The following is a 23,599-nucleotide window of genomic DNA, read 5'->3' on the forward strand; positions in this document are numbered from 1 at the left end:
CTCGTTAGTTTTTTTTTGTGAGTTGTCAGAGAACTTCAACAGTTACATAAATAAAAATGCAATTAAATTTTTAGTGATGTAACTGCTCCTATTATACTCTGCTTAAGACGGCATTGTGATCATGAAATAATATTCTTCCTGGAAAAAACAACTTGAAAAATGTGTTGGTAACAGCAGCAGTTTAAATCTAGAAATATATGTACTATTTGACTTCTTATTTGGTACCGGATGTGGTATTTTTTTGCCATTCAGTTTGGGTATATTTTACCATTTTGGTATTTTATACCGAATTTTTGATCATTAATGTTGGTATTTTTGACCATTTAGGTATATGATAAGGCATTTTTAACTATTTGGTTGGTATTTCTAACCATTTAATGGGGTTCCAAACAGGTGGTAATTAATGGTACATAACATTATGGTAAAAATGAGAAAAGTGGTAAATAATAATTTCAGGTGATCACAATATAATATTCTTCCTGAAAAAAAAACTTGAAAAATGTATTAATAACAGCAGAAGTTTAAATCTAGAAATAGATGTAATATTTGACACTTGGTATGGTATTTTTTTACAATTAGTTTACTTTCAGTACCTGATGTGGTATTTTTGGACTATTTGGCTTGGGTATTGCTAGCCATTTTGGTATTTGATACAGAATGTTTTGACCATTTTGGTATACGATATGGTATTTTTGATTGTTGGGTTGTAGTAGTTCATTTTTTTACTAATGCTCCAGTGAAGTTTGACAAATGACAGCAAAGGAAAAATATTTGTTCAAGCATAGGTGTCAATGTTATAGGGATGGTGCCTCTTAGAATTTGGAATTCTTTAACTTTTCTTATGGCTCTTTCAATGTGAATACGGACTTTGGCTATTTCTCGGCTGATGGTGACCTCATTCCCAGGAAGCTGGTCTCGTTTCTGAAGAAATGAAGGAATTACAAGCTTCAGTTTTCGGATTTCCAAATCACTTCGAATGTCGAATCCTCGATCTGCCATTATTAAATCACCTTCTTCTAGTTTGTCTAACAGACCACAATGCTTAATTAGTTTTTTATCAGAGGTGCGTCCAGCATATACATTTGAAAAAAAAGTGACATGACCATTTGGTGAAATACCAATGAGAACTTTTGCGGTGTTGCAATGCTTGTAGGAACTGAACGTTTCCCTTTGAGCGTCGGTAGCTGATGGCATTTCCAGAAAGAATTCTGAACAATCGACTATTATTCTCAAGCGAGGAAAGGCTTTCAAAATTTCTACGGGTGTGGTTTTCTCTACGTGTTCTCTTGATGGCCAAATTGGTAAATTGCTCATTCGGTTTGCCAAAAATATTATCCAAGTGTTCAAAATCTTTGAGAGGTAACCTTGAGTGATGTTGTAAAGGTCAGCAAGCATTTCTTCTTGAATGCCTTTACGGAGGCGCACCATTACGATAAAAAATTCTTCCATAGGAGTTAATTTTCTTGGTGGACCACGTTTCACTTTTGGTACTTCATCAACCTCTTCCCGAGTTTCACCCTCCTGGTCAAGGTATGTAAGCGATGCTGCCTCAGGCAACAAAAATTGATAAAAAGCCCAAAATTGTTGGTACGATGGAAATCCTGTATAAAATTTAATTTTCTTATTGCTGCATAGAAATCTATTTAAAGTAAATTTCTCCTTTTGGCGAAGTTCTAATAGCAACAAATTGGTTCTTTGCACTTCCTCTTTAGTAGGGCTTTTTAAACTCTCTAGTGATATGATACTGTAGTCAGATCCAGTACTACTTGCCGCTTGACTACTAAATATCACATTGGGAGTGTTCGTACTTGATTGAGATTCAATATTTGGTTCTTCAACTTGTGGGTAGGGATTTTCTAAGTCCTCTAGAGAAAATGTTTCCTCATCTTCGCTGCTACTGTCGGACTGTAAAATATACCTCTCAGGCACGGCGTTATACACATAAGAATGTTCTTTCGAAGTTTCTCTGGAAGGCTCTGCTGGTACCGAATAAGGGTGCTCTGAATGTTGCTTAGTTTCAATATTTTCAGTAGACCAGGGAAATATTGATGGTGCTGCATCATGTTTAAGAATGGGGTTGTTTTGAACCCTCTTTGATTTCAAACAAGAGTTTTCTTCAAAATGCAACGAACAAACTAGTGTTGACTTCTTTACATCATTTACCTGTAGTTTCGCAGCTTTTGCCCATTTCTTCCTATGATTGTAATCACTAGGAAATTGAAAGAAACTTAATGATTTTAAAGATTGTTTATTTCTAGTGTCACTATGACACCCTGTCACACAGCACACTTTCACCATTTTGCAAAAAAGCAAAATACCTTAAACTTAATTATTTTAATGACAAAAATAGGCTTTTATAATCCTATATATCATGCAGTATATGGCAAGGCTTAAAGTGTAAAACGCCGTAAAAAGCGTTAAAGACAAAATTTTGCTTTAAAAACTTATTCAAAGTAGAGCACAAGTGTAAAATAATGAAATAAAACACTTATCTGAATCGTACGACCAAAATCCGTAACGGAAAGAATCGAAATAAATCTCCTAAACAAACGTCGAGCGAAACTACGCCGCCATTTTAACAGTAAAGGCTCAGAGCAGTGCTCAGAGACTACTTGCTAAACTATTAGAGCCATCTTAATGTATAAGGCGCGACCAAAATCTCCATTGTCCCCCGCTGCAGTACCCTGATTCCGCCACTAGGCGTAAATAGGAATAAGGTCGATTGACGCACTAGTCGCCTTCGACTTTGAGCCGTTGGTATAATTCGTAAACAGCGCTCAGATAAAAGTAGGGGGAGGAAAAACCGAAAAGGGGACTGAGAAGGGAAATTCGGTGGGGATCACTCTGCTGCCGCAGAATAACTGCTGGCCGGGAGATTACAGTACTGCAGCAGTAGAAAGGACTGCTCCAGTTTCTCAATCGCGCTCGTACTAGAGAGGCGCGATTTTTCGCCAAATGGCGATGTTTAGATGAAATCCGGTGGTTTTTGCTTTTGTTTCTTTTAGTTATATCGTCTTTAAAATATCTTTATTTTTTAAATCCAGTTAAATTATTTATTTCTTCCCTCGTATTAAGGAAATTAAATAACCTACGCTTTCCTTTTATCAATATGCCGTCGTTTTTAATTTGTGTCGCTAGGTAAGACATTTTCCATTTTATTTTGACGTTTTCTATTTTTTTTCTCCTTTTGATAACATTTTCGTGGATGAATATTGGATATCGGGGCCCAGAGTTTTATTAGCTGTTAAATAAAATAAATAAATTAGCTGTTAAATAAAAATATTAATTTTAAATTACCACATAGAATTCATAAACATGGATTTTTCGATAGGTAACATTTTTTCACGGAAAATATTTTGTATCTAATGAATTTGGGGTTTCTAGTGTATATATTAAAATATAACAGGGCGAATAGAATAGGATTCTTTAAGATGATTATTTAAAATCTCACTTTTATTACTTTTTATTTTCAAATTTTCGAATAAATTGGTTTTGTTAGCAATTCCAGTAATTTTTACCTGATTTCCAAAATATAGAGGTTAAAACGTAAGTCTAATCTACGATTTTATAAAATGCGGAGGGCTTCTCTATCATCTTCTATCACTCACCGGTTCGTGCCGCTTCCAAATGCGGGGGCTTAGGGGGAGCTAGTACAAACAGAAACCCAGATACCCTATTAGCAGAGTGGTACCAGGGGTACCGTCAGTTTTGCAACTAATATAAAGGGATATACTAAAAGCAAACTATTTTTTTTTAAATAAACACTTAATTTCGTAAAATAATTACTTAATTTTATCAAGAAAACATTAAAAAGCCGACTGTATAGTAATTAATGAAGTAATACTTAATGCTAATGTCAACAGATTTAAACCCACATTTAACCAGAGGTGTTGGGCCCATTATACAGGGGTACAGAGCAGTTATGGGTCAAATTACAGAGGTTTCTTTGAATGAGGTCATGAGGGATTTCTAAAAATATTTTTGACCCTAAACATTGCGGCCCGGGTTAACGGTAATATCGGGCAATAAATTGCGCGGGTTAACGGTAATTTCGGGCAATAAACTGCGCGGGTTAACGGTAATTTCGGGCAATAAACTGCGCGGGTTAACGGTAATTTCGGGCAATAAACTGCGCGGGTTAACGGTAATTTCGGGCAATAAACTGCGCGGGTTAACGGTAATCTCGGGCAATAAACTGCGCGGGTTAACGGTAATTTCGGGCAATAAACTGCGCGGGTTAACGGTAATTTCGGGCAATAAACTGCGCGGGTTAACGGTAATTTCGGGCAATAAACTGCGCGGGTTAACGGTAATTTCGGGCAATAAACTGCGCGGGTTAACGGTAATTTCGGGCAATAAACTGCGCGGGTTAACGGTAATTTCGGGCAATAAACTGCGCGGGTTAACGGTAATTTCGGGCAATAAACTGCGCGGGTTAACGGTAATTTCGGGCAATAAACTGCGCGGGTTAACGGTAATTTCGGGCAATAAACTGCGCGGGTTAACGGTAATTTCGGGCAATAAACTAAGTCGGTTAACGGTAATTTCGGGCATTAAACTAAGCGTGTTGACGGTAATTTTGGGCACGAAATCGCGCGGGCTAACGGTACTTTTGGGCACAAAATCTCGCGGACTAATATAATGGTTATTTTTAAATAGCTAGTGTGAGTTGACGGTAAATCAACCACAAATATGGTTAGGATATTAAAGATATGATATTGTTGGTGTTGTATATATTTTTTTGTGGTTAGGTTGTGAGATTTGGTGCCATCAATTTAAATCACAAAATTATAGAAATAATATAAAATGGAAAGTAATAAATGTACCGATTCAGATGTTTCGTGTACAACAGACTCTGGGTAAGATAGCACAGAACCCTTGAAATTCAGAGCACCGCAATTTTTGCATTGATAATGTCTGCCTCTTAAGAATTTATTTAAATGGTCTGATTAAAAACAAATGCAGGAATTGTTTATACTAGCACTTTTCTGTTGATTTATGTATGCTTTGGGCTCAAGCTTCAGCGGCACCAGATATCAGTTGCTTATTTTTCATATTGCTAATGTGCTAATTAAATATCTGAGTTTTCAGTATGTTAACTGAACATTGCTGTCATGTTCCTAGGTTCAGTAAAGTTATAACATCATGTGGCAAATTACAAATTTCGCCAAGTTCGACACGGTCACTCAGTGTCGTACATGGGGATATGACAAGGTTAAAACCTCGAGTACGAGCTTACATAGAGGAAAAATCTAGAGTCTGTCAACCTGATAATATTCATATTTGTGATGGAAGTGATGCAGAAAATGACTATTTGCTTAATTTAATGCAAAAGCAAGGCATGATTGTACCACTCAAGAAATATGAAAATTGGTAAGAATGCCTTAATTAATCATTAAATCTAACCTTTTAAAGAAACTAAGATAAAAAAAACTGGCTTTTAAGAATTTGAAATATTCTCTATCCAAAAATTGAAGGTTGTCTGTTTAGAAAACACAAAGACCAGCATCAATGAAATTACCTTTTTGGTATGTCAATGAATTTAGAATAGTTACCAAACCAGTTTTATAAAACTGGGGAATACCTTAATTGTGGGGTGTGCTCTTAAAAAATGCCCCAAAGCTAGGGCTGTTCACCTCAATCTATACTTAATTCAATGACAAATCATTATCTTCAAAATACGGAAATGCGTTAGCCTCAGTCAGTCTCATACTCAATTATAATATGACCTTATTATATTGCAGCTGGCTCTCCCGTACTGATCCTGCTGATGTTGCCCGTGTTGAAAGCTTAACATTTATTTCAACTAACAACAAAAGAGACACTATACCTATCCCTAAAGATGGTGTCAAAGGCATGCTTGGCAACTGGATGGAACCAGATGACATGAAAAAAGCACTAAATGACCGTTTCCCCGGTTGCATGCAAGGTCAAAACACCCTTACAAATTTCCCTTAAAATAACCTGGTATCCTTAATTTGACCTAAATTTCAGGTCGTACAATGTACATAATTCCATTTAGCATGGGTCCTATTGGTTCACCCCTATCCAAAATTGGTATCCAGCTCACAGATTCACCCTATGTCGTGGCTAGTATGCGAATTATGACCAGAATGGGCTCAGCAGCCTTGAAAGTCCTTGGGGAGAGTGATTTTGTCAAATGTTTGCATTCCATTGGTCAACCTTTACCCCTAAAATGTAAGCTACTCTCCTAAGACTAATTTTCGTCTCTAACTAATTTGCCAACTTCCTTCGTTAACATAATCATTTTTATCGTTATAATTATAGCTCAACCCGTAAACAACTGGCCCTGTAATCCAGGAAAAACAATCATATCTCATTTGCCTGACAACAACGAGATTTGTTCATTTGGAAGTGGTTACGGTGGAAATTCTCTATTGGGGAAAAAATGTTTTGCTCTTCGTATTGGTTCCATATTGGGCAAGCGGGAGGGTTGGCTCGCTGAACATATGCTGGTAAGACACAGAGGCGTACAATGACGTGCGATATAGACCTCTTTCAAATCATAATGATAAGATATCAGCTTATTCATTGGTTTAGGAGGCATCGTAAAAGGTTTTAACATAATCAGTCTCCTTATGAACACTCAGAGGCCAAACTCTCTTATTATCTCATGGAAATTTTTTGATAACTGATCATTTTTTCATTTGTCTGTATAGAGGATTAACCCATATTTTAAAGACGCAATATTAGATCACTATTAGATAACTTTAATCTGGGAGAAGTACTAGAAACTATGGTCTTACGCATATAACTTAATAGTGCTGTAATTGTAGATTTCTCTCTTAAAGACATTTTAGAGAAAAATAGGCCAAATTGTACCTTAGCCTTGGGTGGGTTGAAAATTAACTTCATTTTCTTTGTAGATTTTAGGCATCACTAATCCCCAGGGAAAAAAGAAATATGTCGCAGCTGCATTTCCTAGTGCTTGTGGCAAAACTAACCTAGCCATGATGACCCCGTCACTACCGGGCTACAAAGTAGAATGTGTGGGTGATGATATTGCTTGGATGAAATTTGATGAGGAAGGTAGACTACGTGCCATAAACCCGGAAAATGGCTTTTTCGGTGTCGCTCCAGGTACAACAAAATTCGGATACCCCATTGTTCGATTGAACTTTTCTCTATAAACTCTCTAAAGTACTGAAATTGGCTTCTTATTTTTAGGTACTTCTATGAAAACTAACCCAAATGCAATGTTGACTATCCAAAAAAACACTATCTTCACCAATGTGGCAGAAACCAGTGATGGTGGCGTGTTTTGGGAAGGTTTAGATGATGACACAATCAAGGATGTCAAAATTAAGTCGTGGCTAGGTGTTGAAAATTGGACGCCAGATTCTGGAAAACCTGCTGCACATCCTAATTCTAGGTACTAAGATGGGAAACTCTTCACTAAAAAGACTAAAAATGTCACGAGATAAGCTGCATCCAATCAGGGATACCATTCCCACCGTGGAAAATTTTTTCCATGGATTAATTAATTCTAATATATTAATTCAGTCATTAAGCTAGATCACATGAGTATCTTTTCCATGTCATCAGATCGGTTCCTCATTGTGGTCCCTAAACTTAGTGCCATACCATAATTTTGCGCAGATATGCTAAATATAACTTAAATCTACATAAAAGGTTTAAGTAAAGAAAAATAGCCTTTTAGTATACCTCTTACGTCACTGCCTCTAACATTTACAAGTCTTGAGAAATTTAATATTTTAGAAGACTTAAGAGAAACATTTTAAATTTCTACTTTTTATTAGTTTTATTTTACAGAGCCATCTATTTAATGTCTTAAATAGGCCTCTCCATGAAATAAAATGTAGTATGGTATAAAAATTATTTTTGAGGTGTAAAAAGCCGAAGTTTATCTTAAGTGTTTGGGCATACTTCACGCTAGGTCAACCAGAATCGTAAACGATCATGTTCTGGTTGAAATTTTTACTTTAAAATTGGTAGTGCCCTCTACCAAGATATTATTCAAAAATTGGTTGTACAAAAATGAGTATTCATTCATAAAATTGCTTAAAATAAGTAATGAGAAAATATTAATATAATGGCTGAACTAATTCTTAATAATTACAGATTTTGCACACCAGCTAATCAATGCCCGATAATGGACCCAGCTTGGGAAGACCCAAAAGGAGTTCCTATCGATGCAATAATTTTTGGTGGTAGACGACCTAAAGGAGTTCCTCTAGTTTATGAAGCTTTAAATTGGAAACACGGAGTTTTTATTGGCTCTTCTATGCGATCAGAAGCAACAGCTGCTGCTGAACATAAAGGTATTACTTTGTTCAATGTTTCCCCTTAATGCAAGATTTAATTTATTATTTATTTCGCAGGAAAAGTAATAATGCACGACCCATTTGCCATGAGACCTTTCTTTGGGTACAATTTTGGTCACTATTTATCGCACTGGTTAAGTTTTGAGAAAAAAGGAAATCTTCAACTTCCACGAATCTTTCACGTCAATTGGTTCCGTAAGGGTGATGATGGTAAATTCCTCTGGCCTGGATTTGGAGAAAACTGCCGCGTTTTGGACTGGATCTGTCGCAGGGTAGATGGAGATGATATAGCTCAAGAAACTGCGATTGGTTACATCCCCAAAGATAATTCATTAATCGTTGATGGTTTAAAAGGTGATGTAAACATGAAAGAACTGTTCAGCTTACCTAAAGAATTCTGGCAACAAGAATGCGAAGAAGTGCACAAGTATTTAACGGAGCAAGTTAATGAGGATATGCCACAAGAGGTTTTGGAGGAACTTTCCAAGCTAAAAGAAAGGGTTAGAACCATGTAGGATCTCATTTGAATTAAACTACGCAGACCCACCGAGAATATTAGGCATTTTTAGACTAGATTTCCAATTACCATTGCCCATATATTCTCAAAAGTGTAATATTTTTTACATCAATGCAGCCACATTTTTATTTTTTTTAAGAGATTGAATTTTTTTGTAGAACATAATTTTAAAATCATAAAATTTTATTATGGTTTAAGTTTTTTTTAGAACAAACTTATGGTGTCGGCCAAAGGCCTTAGACACCAAACACCAAAATAAAAGATAAAAATGGTATAAATAAAGTAGGATATTTTAATTTGTCCTTAATACATGTGTAAAGGCAAAGGTTAATTTCAATTAAATTCCTAGAATCTAAAATTTTTAAGGCCAACAATTTATTTTTTTCAACTAAAGCCCGATTTCAATTTTTTTGAACTGCTCAATTTTATTTTCTACTAAATTTTGATGAAATTTAAAAATACTGAATTTAAAGTGAAAGTAAAAAGGGATTTATTTTTTTAAATACTTAAAAATTATCACTTAAAATAAATGGCACATATTTAATATCCCTTTTTATTATTCTTAAAGAGATTTATAAAAAGGCAAGTGTACTTAATTTCAATTTCCTAAAATCTATTTCACCGTTGTTAAACTAGTCAGATGTTTATTTGTGTATAAAAGGTTAACATGCAAAAGTGAAATTTAAAAATAAAAATTCGAGTTCTAGAAGTTATTGAAAATGAGCTTTTTTCAGGAATAAGAAATGCTTATAAAGCCGAAGGTTTTGTTTTGTATATACAATGCGCGTTATTGGTTATTGACTTGAAAAAAATAAAATCGTCCAGGAATCCTTTTCAAAGCTTATTTTTAACATATAATGCCACTTCCTTGAAAGGTCACATCAAAGCTTCTCCCTTCCCCAAAACACACAATGCATTTTATGAAGCATAAAAAGTAACCTCCCTTTTTGTTATATAAATAAAGCAAATATTCCCAAATTTAGTTTCGCTTCAACCTGTTAAAGACTTTATCGCTCACAATAATGCAGTTCCACCAAAAGTAAATGAACCAAAGTTATCAGACTGCAATACTATTCATGCTGGAGGTGTTTTCCTTATAAAGTTACATTTTGACCTCGAATTTGGAATTTTGCGCGCTCCTAGGCCTAAAAAAACTTTTTGTTTTTATGAAACCATTTTTTATACATAAAAATACGTATACCCACAATTCCCAAGTGCAATTTATCTCGTCTAAAGACTGAAATGGAAATTAGCTTTTATTTAACTCAATTTTATCAATTTTCATAAGGAAAACCCAGCACAATTTCAATAACTTCGGTTCATTTACTTATGGTTCCACTGATGTTGGAATTTAAAATTACTACATATTTTATGAACTATATTTATTATCTCATAATTTATGGAGTGACACATTTTATAAGAATTAAACAACAGAATTATGTAACTTTTGTAAGAAGGTGAACAGTTAACCTACTCAATTTATCAAAAAAAGGACTTTATTTGCTAGATGAAAAAACTACAAAGAATTTGTCAACAGCAACATTTTGCCTCTGCGACCCACTTGTTAAAAATAAACTCAATTAAACCTATCCTTATATATAGAATTAATGATGTATTGTTTTCAGGGCCATATTTTTCTTTAATTCAACCTCAACCACGATTTTTTTCTCATTCATTTTGGCAACATTTAGCACTTACAGCGAAGATGGTTTTTTGGCTTAAGTTTAAAAACATTTTGGATGAAATCCAACAATTTTTACCGAGGGGAAGACTAGACTATCCGTTATTAGAACACCTCACTTTCCTTTCCTACTAACGTTTTTTTAACACACTGGCTAAATATTTCAAGCACTCAAAACTATTTCAAACGTATGGGTTGGGTAGTAAGTAGCGAAATATGTTTAATGCAATCCTTACTCTCAAAGAGTTAAATTCTGATAAATTTAGAGTAAATTATTGTTGCCTAAATGGCTAAATTATCAGAATCCCCATTTTGTTCTCTCCACAAAGGAACATCGGTACTTTTAAACGTATGTCAAATATTGGTTTTTCAAAATGATCTGAATTAACTACAAATGTTTCTATTTTTGGCAGGTTTTTCAAAGAGCTGATGATAATGGTCTTAAAATTATACTATTTAAAAAAAATCTTAAAGATATATTTAAATAAAGGAAATTCTTACAGATAATGGTTTACTATCACGTCAAGAGTTTATTGATTTCTTTTTTGATGGAATATTGACAGAGGATGAACTTATCGATATATTTGATGAAGTTGACCTGCATCATAATGGGTAAATTTAATTTTTTTTTTACTCGACAAGTGCTATTTTTTGGTTTTACTAAATCGTTACAGAAATATCAATTCCTCGGATTTATGCACTTTCTTATGGATGCATCTTGGAATATTTGAACCCGCTTTGGCAGCTGTCGAAGATTTAAGTTTGAGCGTATCCCAAGCATCGAGTTCAGTAGATAAAGTAAATAAGAAATTAGGTAATTGAGAGTGAGTTGAACCTCAAGATCTTACCTTATTTTTAATCAAATTAAAAGTTGTACAAGCGAGATTCGGTGCAAACTCAGTTTGTTACTCGTTATATGGTGAAAGAACTTCAACATCAGTTAACATCCATTCAACAACAACTTCAAGTACTCAGTTCTAAGTTGGAGGAAGATGTCATACCAGTTATAGATAGGTACATAAGCTTATCTATATAATTACCCGCCCTTCACCAAATATGATCAACAAGGGTACCTGTTCCTTAGAAAATCTCCACCGGTTGTCAAATGCAAGAATAGGTTTCCCATTATCCCCCGGGTTAAACCGATTCGTTTGAAGAAGCAAATGGTGACGCAAACTTCCCTTCACATCGAAGGCATGGTTTGTTTTAATGCACTTAAGTTTAAATTAAAGCACTAATAGAATTTACAATTAAAATAGATACTAGTCAAGACTTGGATATTCAAGTACGAAAATTGGAAAAGTTAGTTCGCCAATTAGAAAACCAAGTAAGATTAATTATTTTCATCTTAGGTCCTGATATTATAAGCTTTACTATAATAAGATAAATTTCAGCCCTTATTGAAAAAAACCATGGAAGTTGACATTGAGGAAAATGAAGAAAAATTGGTATATACAATCACTAAATATAGTTTCAATAATGTTTATACAGCCTATATATGTAAAACAGCTTCTACTGGTGCAACAAAGCCTACCAGCTGAAACCAGCGCCATAGAGCAGTTCCGCGAATCTCTAAAAATTTATGGGGAAGAGACTAAAATAATGGAAGGCTGCTTGCAGTTAGTTAAATTTTATTACAAAAACTTTATGGACACAAATTTATAATGTATCTTAAATGATACGCACAATTTAGCGTTTGTATCAAGTGGTACAGTACAGTCACTACTTTCGTAGTTTACGAAGTTTGGGATTCTGAAACTGTTTGGAACAAGTATGGAACCAGTTTTTTTTTTTATTCATTAAGCTATAAATACAATTATTCTGACAATAACTTTTACCCCAAGTCATGTTAGATCTAAAGTTTACAAAAGGTTTCAACATCAAAATGTAGATTGTCTTCGTAAACCCGAATTCGTGAGCGTAATGGAGATACCAGGTAGCGTACAAAAATACACTGATATATTTACAAGTACAAAAATATATTTAATCTTTTTTTTACAAAATCACTTATTATCCAGCCTCATGGTGGCAAAGCGAATCGTAAAAAATTTCACTCTCCAAAGACCAAACTTTCATGACTAATCCATTTTTGATTAGTTACTATATTTAACTTTCTCTTCTTAAATATTTTAGGAAAAAATTTGAGGATTTCTTATATACAACCCAATATTCTATTATCCTTTTAAAAATAGACTTTTACAATTTTATTCTACATGAGTAAAAAAATCCAATAAAACTTTTTAAATCCAACCACTCTTTCAAATTCTTTCACACTGTTATTAACATACAAAATAACTTTTGACAATTTAAACAACCTAATTATTATGGCATTTTAACATAAGCCCATTAAAATAACTCATTAATGATTTCATCAGGGGAAGCTGGTAGAATACGAAATTATAGAACTATAAATGTCAACTTTAAAATGTTTTTACTGATAAATTTGGATAAATCTTCTAAGTTACAGCCACGGCTGTTAAAAACATTTTCCATAGATAAGATAACAGGTATTATTTGCAGAGTACATACCTTATGTTATTAGAAAAAAACAATAAACTGACCATATTAACATCCGAAAAGATATACATTAAAGATAAGACTGCACCACGGGTTGATTAGACTGATAGGTCAGAGGTTGTAGATGGCCGCAGGTGGGAGTAATATTACAGTATGCAGTGCATATTGGACCTTGGACTGACATGCGATGAACATGCCTTACTCTTGACTGTAGTTCAGACAAAGTGTAGGGGTAATCTGGTCCTGGACTGCGTCCAAAGTAGTCTGGTTTTTTGGGATACATGTCATCACCTAAAAGAATAGAAATACAACTAATAAATTGACAGTAAATATATTTCAGCATGGTACAGTTAAATTTCTATTTTTATACTACCACAATGGACTAATTAATTAGTCCATGCTACCACCTACTTACCACCAAAATCAAAATTATTTAAAAAAATCAACAAAATTCAATTTGTTGAACAAATATAATTTTTCCAAAACCATTTCTTTCTATAGTAAATTTGGGAAATTCCCAAATATTTTACTCCTAAAAAAAAATTAGGTTAGGACAAAAGAATCTCGTAAAATGATAATAAATCTAGCTCTCATGTAATTTACATTAAAAAAAGCAAGACACCAATGAGAGCCTTTAAAATATGTCGCGGAATTTGCGCAACTATCTTGAATTTTATATCTAACATTAATTGATTTACCAGGAACTAAGAGAAAATTATTGAAGCAATTAGTTCAAGAGAACGGTTTGTCACATTGATTTTTTATAATTCAAATAAAAAATTGTATTTTTACCTGTTTAAAATTCAGCACATCTATCATGATAAATTGATTATTTATGGAAAGAACGTGCTTTGGCAAGAAAGTTACCTCCCTTCCCACATACTACTACTACTGGGTGCCAGTCAACCATGCAACTGAGAAGTTAAAGGTTGACATCGTTCAACCATTATTAGTTTTTTGGTTGACAAGTTTTTCCTTTAATTTTTAATCATAATTCCAATTAAACGTAGCACAAATTATAGTTACGGTATACAGCAAACCATAATTACCATATAAAAAGCAATAATGAAGGGGAAAGTTACGATTCAAATCTATGCACCCTGTACATTTTAATTTCAATACGCATCTTTGTGAATATTGTTAAAGCATCTGTACAAATTAAAATTAACTATTATAAATATTAATAAAATAAACATTAAATGATTATTTGTTAATTACTGAACAATAGAAAATGTATTTATATACCAGTGCCTTATTAACCCATGACATGGCCCCTAGGCTTTGGCCTAGTCAGCCTTATGGTTAACGAAAGACCCCTTAGATATGGTACATTTTGTAACTTTCACTACCCATTAAAATTCAACACACCTATCAAGATACTATCATTTATGGAAATAACTTACCTTAGTGAGAAAGTTACCCCTCCCCAGATACTACTATTAGGTGCCAGTCAACTGTGCAGCCGCCGAGTACGGGTTGACATAGTTCAATTGATATTAGTTTTTGGGTGACAAAAAATTAATTTAATTTTTGTTGAAAACATTAATCATAGTTAGGCAGTATTGAGAATTTTATAATTCGAATATAAAAACCAAATAAAGGGAAAACGTTAAAATTAAAATATTTAAAACCTGTATATTTTCATTGAAATATGAATGAATTGTAAATTTTGTCAAAACGTCTATACAAATGAAAATGAACTTGATCGTAAAATAAGCATTAAATGTTTATTTGTTAATTACTGAACCATAACCAAGAATAAATTTATTTACACTCACTATGTATAAATAAATTCATTTTCTTTAAAGAAAGACCTCTTTAGATGCAAAATTCAATCAATCATATACCAATTTAGGTAAAAGGTCGTTGTCCTTATCAAATACTCACTAAAAAGTTTTTAATTAAGAAATATTTTAAATACTTTAGGCAAATTCTTGGAATAATTAGTGTTCGAAAAATTTGAATTACGTTAATGTTCTTTGCTTCGTATATGCAATGAAAATATTATTCGTGAAGGAGGAAGTCTATTTGGAATTAGAAGATGTAGCATGTTTCAATTCGCGATATTGATGTGACGGTTCAAAGATAAAAATCAGGACGTACTTTCTCAACAGGCTTAATATAATTTTAAACATCATAGATTATACTAATATACTTGTTAGCTAATTGTATTAAATAACTCATTTTGGTATTTTTATATTTTATATTTCTTTTCAACATTGAACTGAAATCAGCTACAAATATTCTATCCATGTTTAAAATAAATTTCATAAAAAGTTATTTAAATCCACAAAAGTTCAATAATTCAAAACCATTGAACAGTTATTGCCAGTATTTAAAAAAATACTTTTCACATTGGAAAATTTAGAATTAAAATTGTAATTTTTCTTTCCAAAAATATCTTTTTTTGAAATGTTTCTAAATAAATCATTTCTGGATATTATGAAAGTTCACCCAAACAACTTTACGGATGCTTCTTAAGGCTTTTGTACTCTCTCAATCTTAGTTTTATTAATAGCTTGTGTTCAGAGGTACCAGATTTATAGCAGAATTATACGAAATAAAGTTAATTGTTATTCTGTCAATTCGTATGTTTAAAATATATTTAATTTTTTGGGCAATTTCACAAGAAAAAAAAAGAGTGGAAAATATTTGAAAGTTTTCTTTCAAGAGAATTATCAAAAACTGATTACACTAAAATGTCTGTGGGAAAGACAAAATGGAAATATACTTGCAAAAATACCCTGATCTCAAACCAAATATGTACTGGTACTTATATTTTATCAGCAAAGATTATAAATTGTTTTTCTAACAAAACTTTTTAGAAAAAACCCAAACTCTTAAGTCAAGTTTTCATAAATACATAAATTAATATAAAACTATAAATACTATTGAAAATATGATTTTCAGTCTGAGCTTACCAGTAATTTAATATGAAGTATAATTTGTACTATATTGAGAATGGTAAAAAATTACCGGAGCATATTAATTTTAAGAATTAGCTAAAGCATGGTTTTTAAATTATTAGGTAACACAGCTCTTAATTAAGACCTTTTAATTAAAATGTACATTTTTAATTTTCAACTAAAGCTCAACAAACCCTGAAGTTATATTTAAGCACATTAAAGTTACATAAATCTAAGATGGAAATACTTGGTCAATTTTTATAAACGGTATAAAATTTTCGATACAATAAATAGGGGTCAAATTAACTGATAATGATTAAAGCATTTTAAAATGGTTTTAAGCTTTAGCAAATATACTATTTAAAAAATTTATATACAACGATATTTCAGGTGCACAAGGAATTTTATTTAAAAGAAATAAAAATATTTACAACCCAGGGTTGTAAATATTTTTATTTCTTTTAAATAAAATTCCTTGTGCATCTGAAATATCGTTGTATATAAATTTTTTAAATAGATTAAAGCATTGCCAAAATAAAATAGTGGAAACTCTGACCAACCTAACCGGAAACTAGAAGGAAAGTTTTGGTAAAAAAATCTGTCAGAAATTTTATCTTTCCTGTTAAAACAAATCATGCGGATATTAATAGAAGGGTTTTTTTAATTTTTTTGGTAAAATATTATATTTTATGGGCCCCAAAATTACATACTAGTAAATACATTTTGGTTTTTAAATATACGGAATGAGAAGTATTTAATAAATATCTCTTGACAGAAGTATACGAATGGTCAGAGGTGTTAATTTTCATGGTTAAATATTTACCGTGTATTAACTACACCTAATGTAGTATACTGTAAAAATTACCTCTATATATTTATTATACAAACTATATTGCTCCAATGAAACAATTAAAAAAAACACTTTTTGCTTTAGAAAAATTACGTATAAAAGGGGTTATCACGGTCCAAGCTACGAAGTGAAACAACTTTCTTATGATGTATTTCACTATCTTTTTGCTGAAACGTATTTTGAAAAAGTACCAAGAGGCTGGAGTGCATACTTATCTCAAATGATATATATTTGTTAAATGTTAGTGTTTATTTAAATTTATACATAATAGCAAATCGTTATGGTGATTTGACATGGTTCATAACTTCATAAAATTTGATTAATGGTTAGTGGTTACTTAAAAAAGAAAAACCCCTTAACATTAGAAATTATGTAATTCTATCCAGGAAGATGTTTAGTGTGGAAAATACATTAAGTTCAGCGAAAGGAAGCCCTCATTATTGCTTTGTTAGGAAATTCTAAATGAGGCGTTAAACATGGTTTAATTGCACAATATAAGTGTTGGAAGACTCATAAATACCTCAAATTTTTTTGATTAATTAAATATTATTGCAAATTTAAAACTTTTTTGCGGAATAATTATTTTGTTAGGAGATACCAAGTGAAATGCTAAGTCTCCGTTTTTTCACCTATAGATAGTTGTTAGATTTCCTAAAACTAATTTTATTTCATTGGTAAAAATATATAAAAAAAAGAAATTTCTGCAGTCAAGCAAAATTAAGCTACAGCTGAAGTAAATATTTCTTAAATATGAGAAGGGGAAGGAATAAGTATCGCAGGAAGGATATTATTACCCACTATTATTCTTTAATTATTTGCTTATGCTCATAAGAATTTAAAATAAAACTAGTTATATGTATATATATATTATACATAAACGTATATACAAAAGTAGTGTTTGTATAGGGTGTCAGAAAAATCTACAGAGCAGGGTAGTTAAATTAAGGTAAAATCACAAGTGAACCTTAATAACTAAGGTTATAGAAGGTTAATAAAAATAAAAATTTAGGGATAAAGGATTTGTTAAGTAATTAAATTGCCAGTTATATACGTTTAACATGTTATTTGTAATGAATTATATTTTGTACTTCACCGTGGTACAGAATTCATGTACAAAATAATAAGAGTATTTTTCATATTGTTAAGAATCAAGTATTGCGAATTTACTTTCTCATCCAGATAATGAATGTTTTCGATTACACTTAGTCACACACACCAAATTTACGTCTGATATTTCAATTTGCATTGAAATCTAACTCTTATAATAGAAAAAGAAACTACCCATTTTTAAAAACGTAAAAATTGACTGACCAGGCAAAAGAGAGAGGGCTCCATCTTGTGCTGTAGCAATTACAGGTAGCCACTGTTCGCAACCCATTGTACCTCTTTTAATCGCAAATGTCTGAAGTTGTGAATAGGAAATGAGGTGGTGTAGTCTGGACAATTCATAAACTTGAGGCGGTGCCAAGAAGACTGAGTTTGTTAAGTGTTCTTCCAGCATTGCTTGTGGAGTACACCACTGCAAAAAAAATTCAATAACTTAAAAGTTAAGATCTATTCACTTTAGATAACAAAGTCTGCGAATAAAGTACCTTTAAAGTAATAACTTCACTCTGATCCAGAACAACTTCGGGTTGTTTTTCCAGACAGCAAAGGTAAAACATAGTATCATAACGTCTGTGTCCAACGCTGGTGGGCGTTAGCCAGTCCCACCATTCGTAGAGTGACCAGAGGTTGGGACAGGTTTTGGTTTCAAGGCACAAATCGATAAAATTGAGCGGGTCTTCGTGTATTCTATCCCTCCAAGCAACCAAATCAATGTTGCTGTTTTCACCCTTCATGCTAAACAACAAATCGTTACTGATTTTATTTCCCTCCTTAGGTGGCTTAGTGAGTAACAAAATTCCAGTCTCTTCAAAGGTTTCGCGAATAGCGGCAATCCTTAAAGCGATATCAGGTGGCAAAAAGTTTGTTCCTTTACGATCGGCTCCAGCTAGAGTTGATGGATTTGTAATCATAGTTGGTCTTGGGCCAGTAACTGATGTACAAAACGTTTCCAAGTTGTCTCTGTTAACTCCAAGCTTATCGAACACTTCGTACCAGCGTGGTGAAAAATCAGCCAACTCTACTAAGCCACCAGGAAAGACGTATGCATTTGCCATGAACGAGCTCAAACTACTGCGTTTCACCATTAACAATCTGTAATCACATCGGGCTACGCTGCTTTTCTTAACTGTAATGGCCATAGCTTTACCCAGATTGTTGCCAACCATCTCGTGAAGAGACGTCTTCGCTACTATTATCAAACTAGAAGCTTCTTTCCAAGGTGGGGCAGGCATGTCTGAAATGGTAAATAAATGATTAGAACACAATAATTAGCATTAAACCATAATAAAAAAGAATCATTATACCTTGATTCGTACGCGTAAATTTATCTAGAGCCATGCCAAGGCTTCTAAAACCCTTTTTCAAACCAAATTTCTCAGAATTACTAGACATAGCTGCCTCAGATTTACTCAAGAACTTTAGAGAGCCAAATATTAATTCACTTGAGCTCTGAAACCTATCTAAGGCTCTGCTTAGAAAGCAGCAGATAATCATTAGGCCCTTGGTTTTTTTAAACTAGTTTCACCATAAAAATGGAACAAAGTTTATAAACTGATAAGGCGAAGGGTTAATTTCGAAACTTCTGATTACGCTTAGTAAAAGAGGGAAACACTAGTTGTAGTGTCATTATATGCCCCCCCTCCCTAGCGAAGGACCTGTCGCATAGACAAGGCCAACTGCCCAACTCGAATAAAAACTGTTAATGACTAACTAGAGGAAGTTTTTTAATACACAAACTATAATGAACTTAGGCGACATAACTGTTCTTACAATAACGAAATTATATGATTTTATCAATATACCATAGGCGTAAGTAGATGGTATGCATAATAAATATATCATTAAACAAGAATGTCATTGGTATAAAACGCCATCTAGACGTACAAATTACACGGGAAAAAGTCGCAAAAACTTATTCAAAAAAATTTAATTTGAGGCCTATTTTTTAAATTACATACCTTTGTCTTTCTGCCTACGCGGCCGTGCCATTTCGTCCCTCATGATTATATTTTTGTAATTATATTAAAACTCAACTTTTTAAACAAAAAATTCTAGAGAATTAGCGAAGTTTTTTAAACATCGTTTTCGCGACGAGTAAAATTGGCGCGAAAACCAGGAAATATCCAAGCGGCAAAACGCGTTTTCGGAAGCGGCGGGAAAATAGACGCAAAATTCGAACGGAAATATTTCCCTCCGCTCAAAAGAACAACCGAAACAGGATATGGAAACTCCACGTATGAACCAAATTTCGGTAAAACGTTTTTTTGCACTATTCGGGAAAGTCTAAAGAGAATGAGGTTAGCTCATACCCCCGCTTCGAGCGAAAAAGCTAGCCAAGGGAATCGTGAAGAATGCGAGCAAGCCAGTTATGACGCGCGCACAAATTCATACCTACCAATAGCGTCTTACCAAACTTTTTTCATTATTACGTAAAAACACAGTGTACAGGTAGAAATTTAACTTAGCGTGCTCCCTTGAAAATTTGACCAATTGAATTTCGTGGTTTTTAACAGCTAAAGGTTGCTTATTGTGACGGGAAGGGAAATTTTGTATAATTTGAGGAAATTGAGGGAGATTTGGGTGGCATGAAAAATTATCTACCAGGACTGCGTTATGAAACCTATTGGACATTTTTATATTACTGTAAAACTGGTTCAATTTAACGCTATTTTCAATTCGATTGACAGAAAGAAAATATTAAGGCGAATAATTTTAATTTAAAGGCTTCAATAAAAGAAAATTTGGGAATGTTATAATATTCAGAAGGAAGTCTTTATTTTAAAGTGAAAGTGAAACACGGAAATACGAGATTTTAAGATTATGAAATATATTCTTCTAAAATTTGAAACATTTCATTATTCCGATTTTTTTTAAAATAAGGAAGTATTAACGAAATATAGTAGGGCAAATCTTAAAGAGTCGACCTAAAAAAAACGTTACGTAGTTAACTAGTCCAAGGTATTTGCCAACTGGTTCGTGTTACGTTGTACCCAATCTCGAAGACTGGCAATCGTCATTCATAAAGGAAAACACGTATTATTAATAAATTCTTCTTTACGATTAAAATGGCAGTCATCATAAAACGGAATCGTTTCAATAACTAAATTGTGTAGTCTCATGGCGTCTTTAGGTTGGCTTCGTTTAGCCAGATGTCAATAGTATATTTAGAGGTCGGGGATGGTTAACTTTTATTCAATAGATAAAGCTCTCAAAATTATTCGTAAAACATTTTGATCAAGTAATTTATATTTCTGTATTATCCGATTAATTTTTTGATAAATTTGTAAAATTAATCGGAAAAACGACGTTTTAATCATTTTCCAAAATATTAACCGGTAAATTTCTTTGTTTACATTTTTTTCCCGAAAAAAATCAATTTAAACATGGATAATGATTAACCGTCCCCGACCTCTAAGTATATTAATTTCAAAATCCTAGATAATTAAGAACCCAAGACCAAAGTGGTTTGGCTAGGTTTCGACAGATGGCCGAGGGGCTGATCACTCCGCCTAATCGGTGTACAGTGCCGTACCTTTGACTGTACTAATGGGATTACGCGTAATCTTTGAAGTCCCTGCCTTTGGCAGTGCTAATCTAAGCGTAATCCGGTGTACAGACTTTCGAAGAGTGGTTATTCCCTCGCAGATGGCGCCACGACATTAATGTTAAAATCAGTATGAATGCCAAAACAAATCATATCTTCAACTAAATAGTGGTTCGGCTAAATTTAGAGAGATGGCGGTAATAAATATTACCAGTTTGTGATTGTCAACCTTTCTATGGCCGTAGGTGGGAGGGGCTAATGACCGAAGAAGAAAATATCCCATTAAAAAGAATTAGTTGAAACGGAACGCTATAGGCCTACGGCATAGGAAATGCCTAAAAGAATACATAGATAAAAATCCCAACGTATTTTTCCTTTAAAATTAGCATCTCATATTAATTCTGTACAAAGTAATGAAACTTGACGGCGAAAGCCACTCCAATCGACGTACTATAATCTCTAGTCGGGAAATTAGCGTTTTATCCTTATATATTTCCTCTTACTTCCTAAAAACCCAAAATTTTCGACTTTCGGGTTTCTACAGAGAAAGTTGCCATAGGTACGGGTACTGAGGAAATATTCAATAAATAAAAGGTTAAATTTGAATTTAAAACGGGTTTGAGGTTCTCGAATATCTCGTATTTTGTGTAATTAACAAAATCCACGTATATAAAACAACCAAAAAACAACAGAGCTGTTTGAAATTTAACCCACTTGAGTACTATCATAAGTAACATAACAATAAATATGATACTTCTTATTGTTTTAATGAAAATTTCCTAACTGAGCCTTTTTTCGACACGAACATTCTCTCCAGGCTCCGACTTGGACTCGAGCCGTTGAGTAGCTTGTTATCGTCCTTGGTAGTATTCAAGGTTCGTAAATCGTGCATGCTTTAAGTGGGTAGTATTATATTTTGTGGTATGCATATTATTTAGACACTAGGGGGCTCTGTGCTGAAAACTAAACCTAGATTGCGCAATGGCTCCAAATCAGATGGGTGATAATAAAATAATAAGTATGTCAATTAGGAAAAATTATGTTACTTATGGTACTATCTAGAATGTAATTATTTTTACCATGAATGCGTTCATTTCAACCATGACTAACGAACTGCATTAGGTAGTTTGGCCGCTTCAGTCGCTAGGATGGGAGGGGCTTAGTTATTAAGACGTCGGTCAAGTTCCACCGCTTAAAAATTGTATTGAAGGGCAACGTTTTAAAACTTGACTAGCTTTCACTGCCAAGGCTTAGTGATAAATTTAGTTTCTTAAATTTGAATACACATCTTTTTGATTTAACGAAAATAGGTAAGAATATTCATAATAAATTCCTTTACTTATGATTATCAAGTAATTTTGGTTAGAGTACAATTATTTTTCTAAGAATCACGAGTCATTTTCATCGCCGGTTAAATCGCGCAATCCCGGAAACATTTTGTGGATCGAGTCACCGACAAACGCCTGTCTCCTGATTGGCTCAAGTGATTACGTAAAACACAGAAAGGCACCGCCCATCTTAGCCCCAGATGGTGGAAAGGGTTACAGGGTTGCCACATTATTCTCAGATTTAAATTCCCTGACTATTCCCAGTTTTCCCAAAATTAGACAGTTTTTAACTTTTACATTTATTACAAGTTAATAAATTTAATCAACTTATATTTCAGTACAAAGGTTATTTCAACGTTAAAAAACCTTTCAAGGATCTAAATAATAATAACAGAATTAGCCATAGATCTAGAGTAAAATTACCTAAAAAACTGAAATCCCTAACTTTTTACATATTCTTAAAATTCCCTGACCTTTTCCCGGCGTTTTAGGCCGATTTTTTAAAATCCCTGATTTGCCTGACGTGTGGCAACCCTGGATAATTATAGAGCAAAACGTTCATGGTTGAAATGAAAACATTCATATTTAGATCCCCCGAGCCACGGCACTACAGCGGGAGGAAACGTCACCGACGAAGACGTAAGCTTTAGAGATCCAATGAGATGCCAGACTGATTTGTTTAGGGGGAAGGAACTAGCCTTACTCTTCGAGCCTTAGTCGTAGTTATCCCCCCCCCCTGTATAAAATAAATAAATACATTCTTGATACTACTAAATATGATAATTTGAAAAAGGATTTTAAGTTTATTCAAGTATTTAAGTGTACTTGAGAAGAATAGAAGTG

General features: G+C 33.2%; 4 protein-coding genes across 5 annotated transcripts; 2 read left to right on the top strand and 2 right to left on the bottom strand.

The window, feature by feature from the left end:
* Positions 1-385: 385 nt before the first annotated feature.
* Positions 386-2,527, bottom strand: LOC149951713 (uncharacterized). Its single transcript, XM_090168149.1, has 2 exons — positions 2,164-2,527; positions 386-2,091 (listed from the first exon to the last, which is right to left on the bottom strand). Exons 1-2 carry the CDS (start codon positions 2,296-2,298, stop codon positions 715-717), a joined length of 1,512 nt encoding a protein of 503 aa, XP_090024275.1. The 5' UTR covers positions 2,299-2,527; the 3' UTR covers positions 386-714.
* A 289-nt stretch (positions 2,528-2,816) lies between these two features.
* Positions 2,817-9,656, top strand: LOC149951714 (phosphoenolpyruvate carboxykinase, cytosolic [GTP]-like). The gene is made up of 9 exons (XM_090168150.1): positions 2,817-3,138; positions 5,125-5,373; positions 5,745-5,929; positions 5,995-6,198; positions 6,289-6,476; positions 6,888-7,101; positions 7,189-7,393; positions 8,104-8,303; positions 8,364-9,656. The coding sequence occupies exons 1-9, from the start codon at positions 3,110-3,112 to the stop codon at positions 8,819-8,821; spliced, it is 1,932 nt and encodes a 643-aa protein (XP_090024276.1). The 5' UTR covers positions 2,817-3,109; the 3' UTR covers positions 8,822-9,656.
* Positions 9,657-10,645: 989 nt separating this feature from the next.
* Positions 10,646-12,610, top strand: LOC149951715 (N-terminal EF-hand calcium-binding protein 1-like). Of its 2 annotated transcripts, XM_090168153.1 has the most exons (12): positions 10,646-10,853; positions 10,918-10,942; positions 11,008-11,116; positions 11,179-11,302; positions 11,376-11,518; positions 11,589-11,698; positions 11,764-11,831; positions 11,899-11,952; positions 12,014-12,123; positions 12,198-12,275; positions 12,349-12,440; positions 12,523-12,610. In XM_090168153.1, exons 1-12 carry the CDS (start codon positions 10,791-10,793, stop codon positions 12,546-12,548), a joined length of 1,002 nt encoding a protein of 333 aa, XP_090024279.1. In that variant the 5' UTR covers positions 10,646-10,790; the 3' UTR covers positions 12,549-12,610. The 2 variants fall into 2 exon arrangements, with proteins under 2 accessions (XP_090024279.1, XP_090024278.1); XM_090168152.1 differs by having other exon boundaries at positions 12,349-12,586.
* On the bottom strand, positions 12,119-19,463 carry LOC149951716 (acyl-coenzyme A diphosphatase NUDT19-like). Its single transcript, XM_090168151.1, has 5 exons — positions 19,189-19,463; positions 18,370-19,118; positions 18,089-18,296; positions 13,066-13,312; positions 12,119-12,977 (listed from the first exon to the last, which is right to left on the bottom strand). Exons 1-4 carry the CDS (start codon positions 19,376-19,378, stop codon positions 13,092-13,094), a joined length of 1,368 nt encoding a protein of 455 aa, XP_090024277.1. The 5' UTR covers positions 19,379-19,463; the 3' UTR covers positions 12,119-12,977; positions 13,066-13,091.
* Positions 19,464-23,599: the final 4,136 nt, after the last annotated feature.

The sequence above is a fragment of the Leiobunum rupestre genome, chromosome 3 (genome assembly GCF_980474605.1).
Source record: "Leiobunum rupestre chromosome 3, qqLeiRupe1.1.hap1, whole genome shotgun sequence".
In the NCBI taxonomy this organism is placed as follows: Eukaryota; Metazoa; Arthropoda; class Arachnida; order Opiliones; family Sclerosomatidae; genus Leiobunum; species Leiobunum rupestre.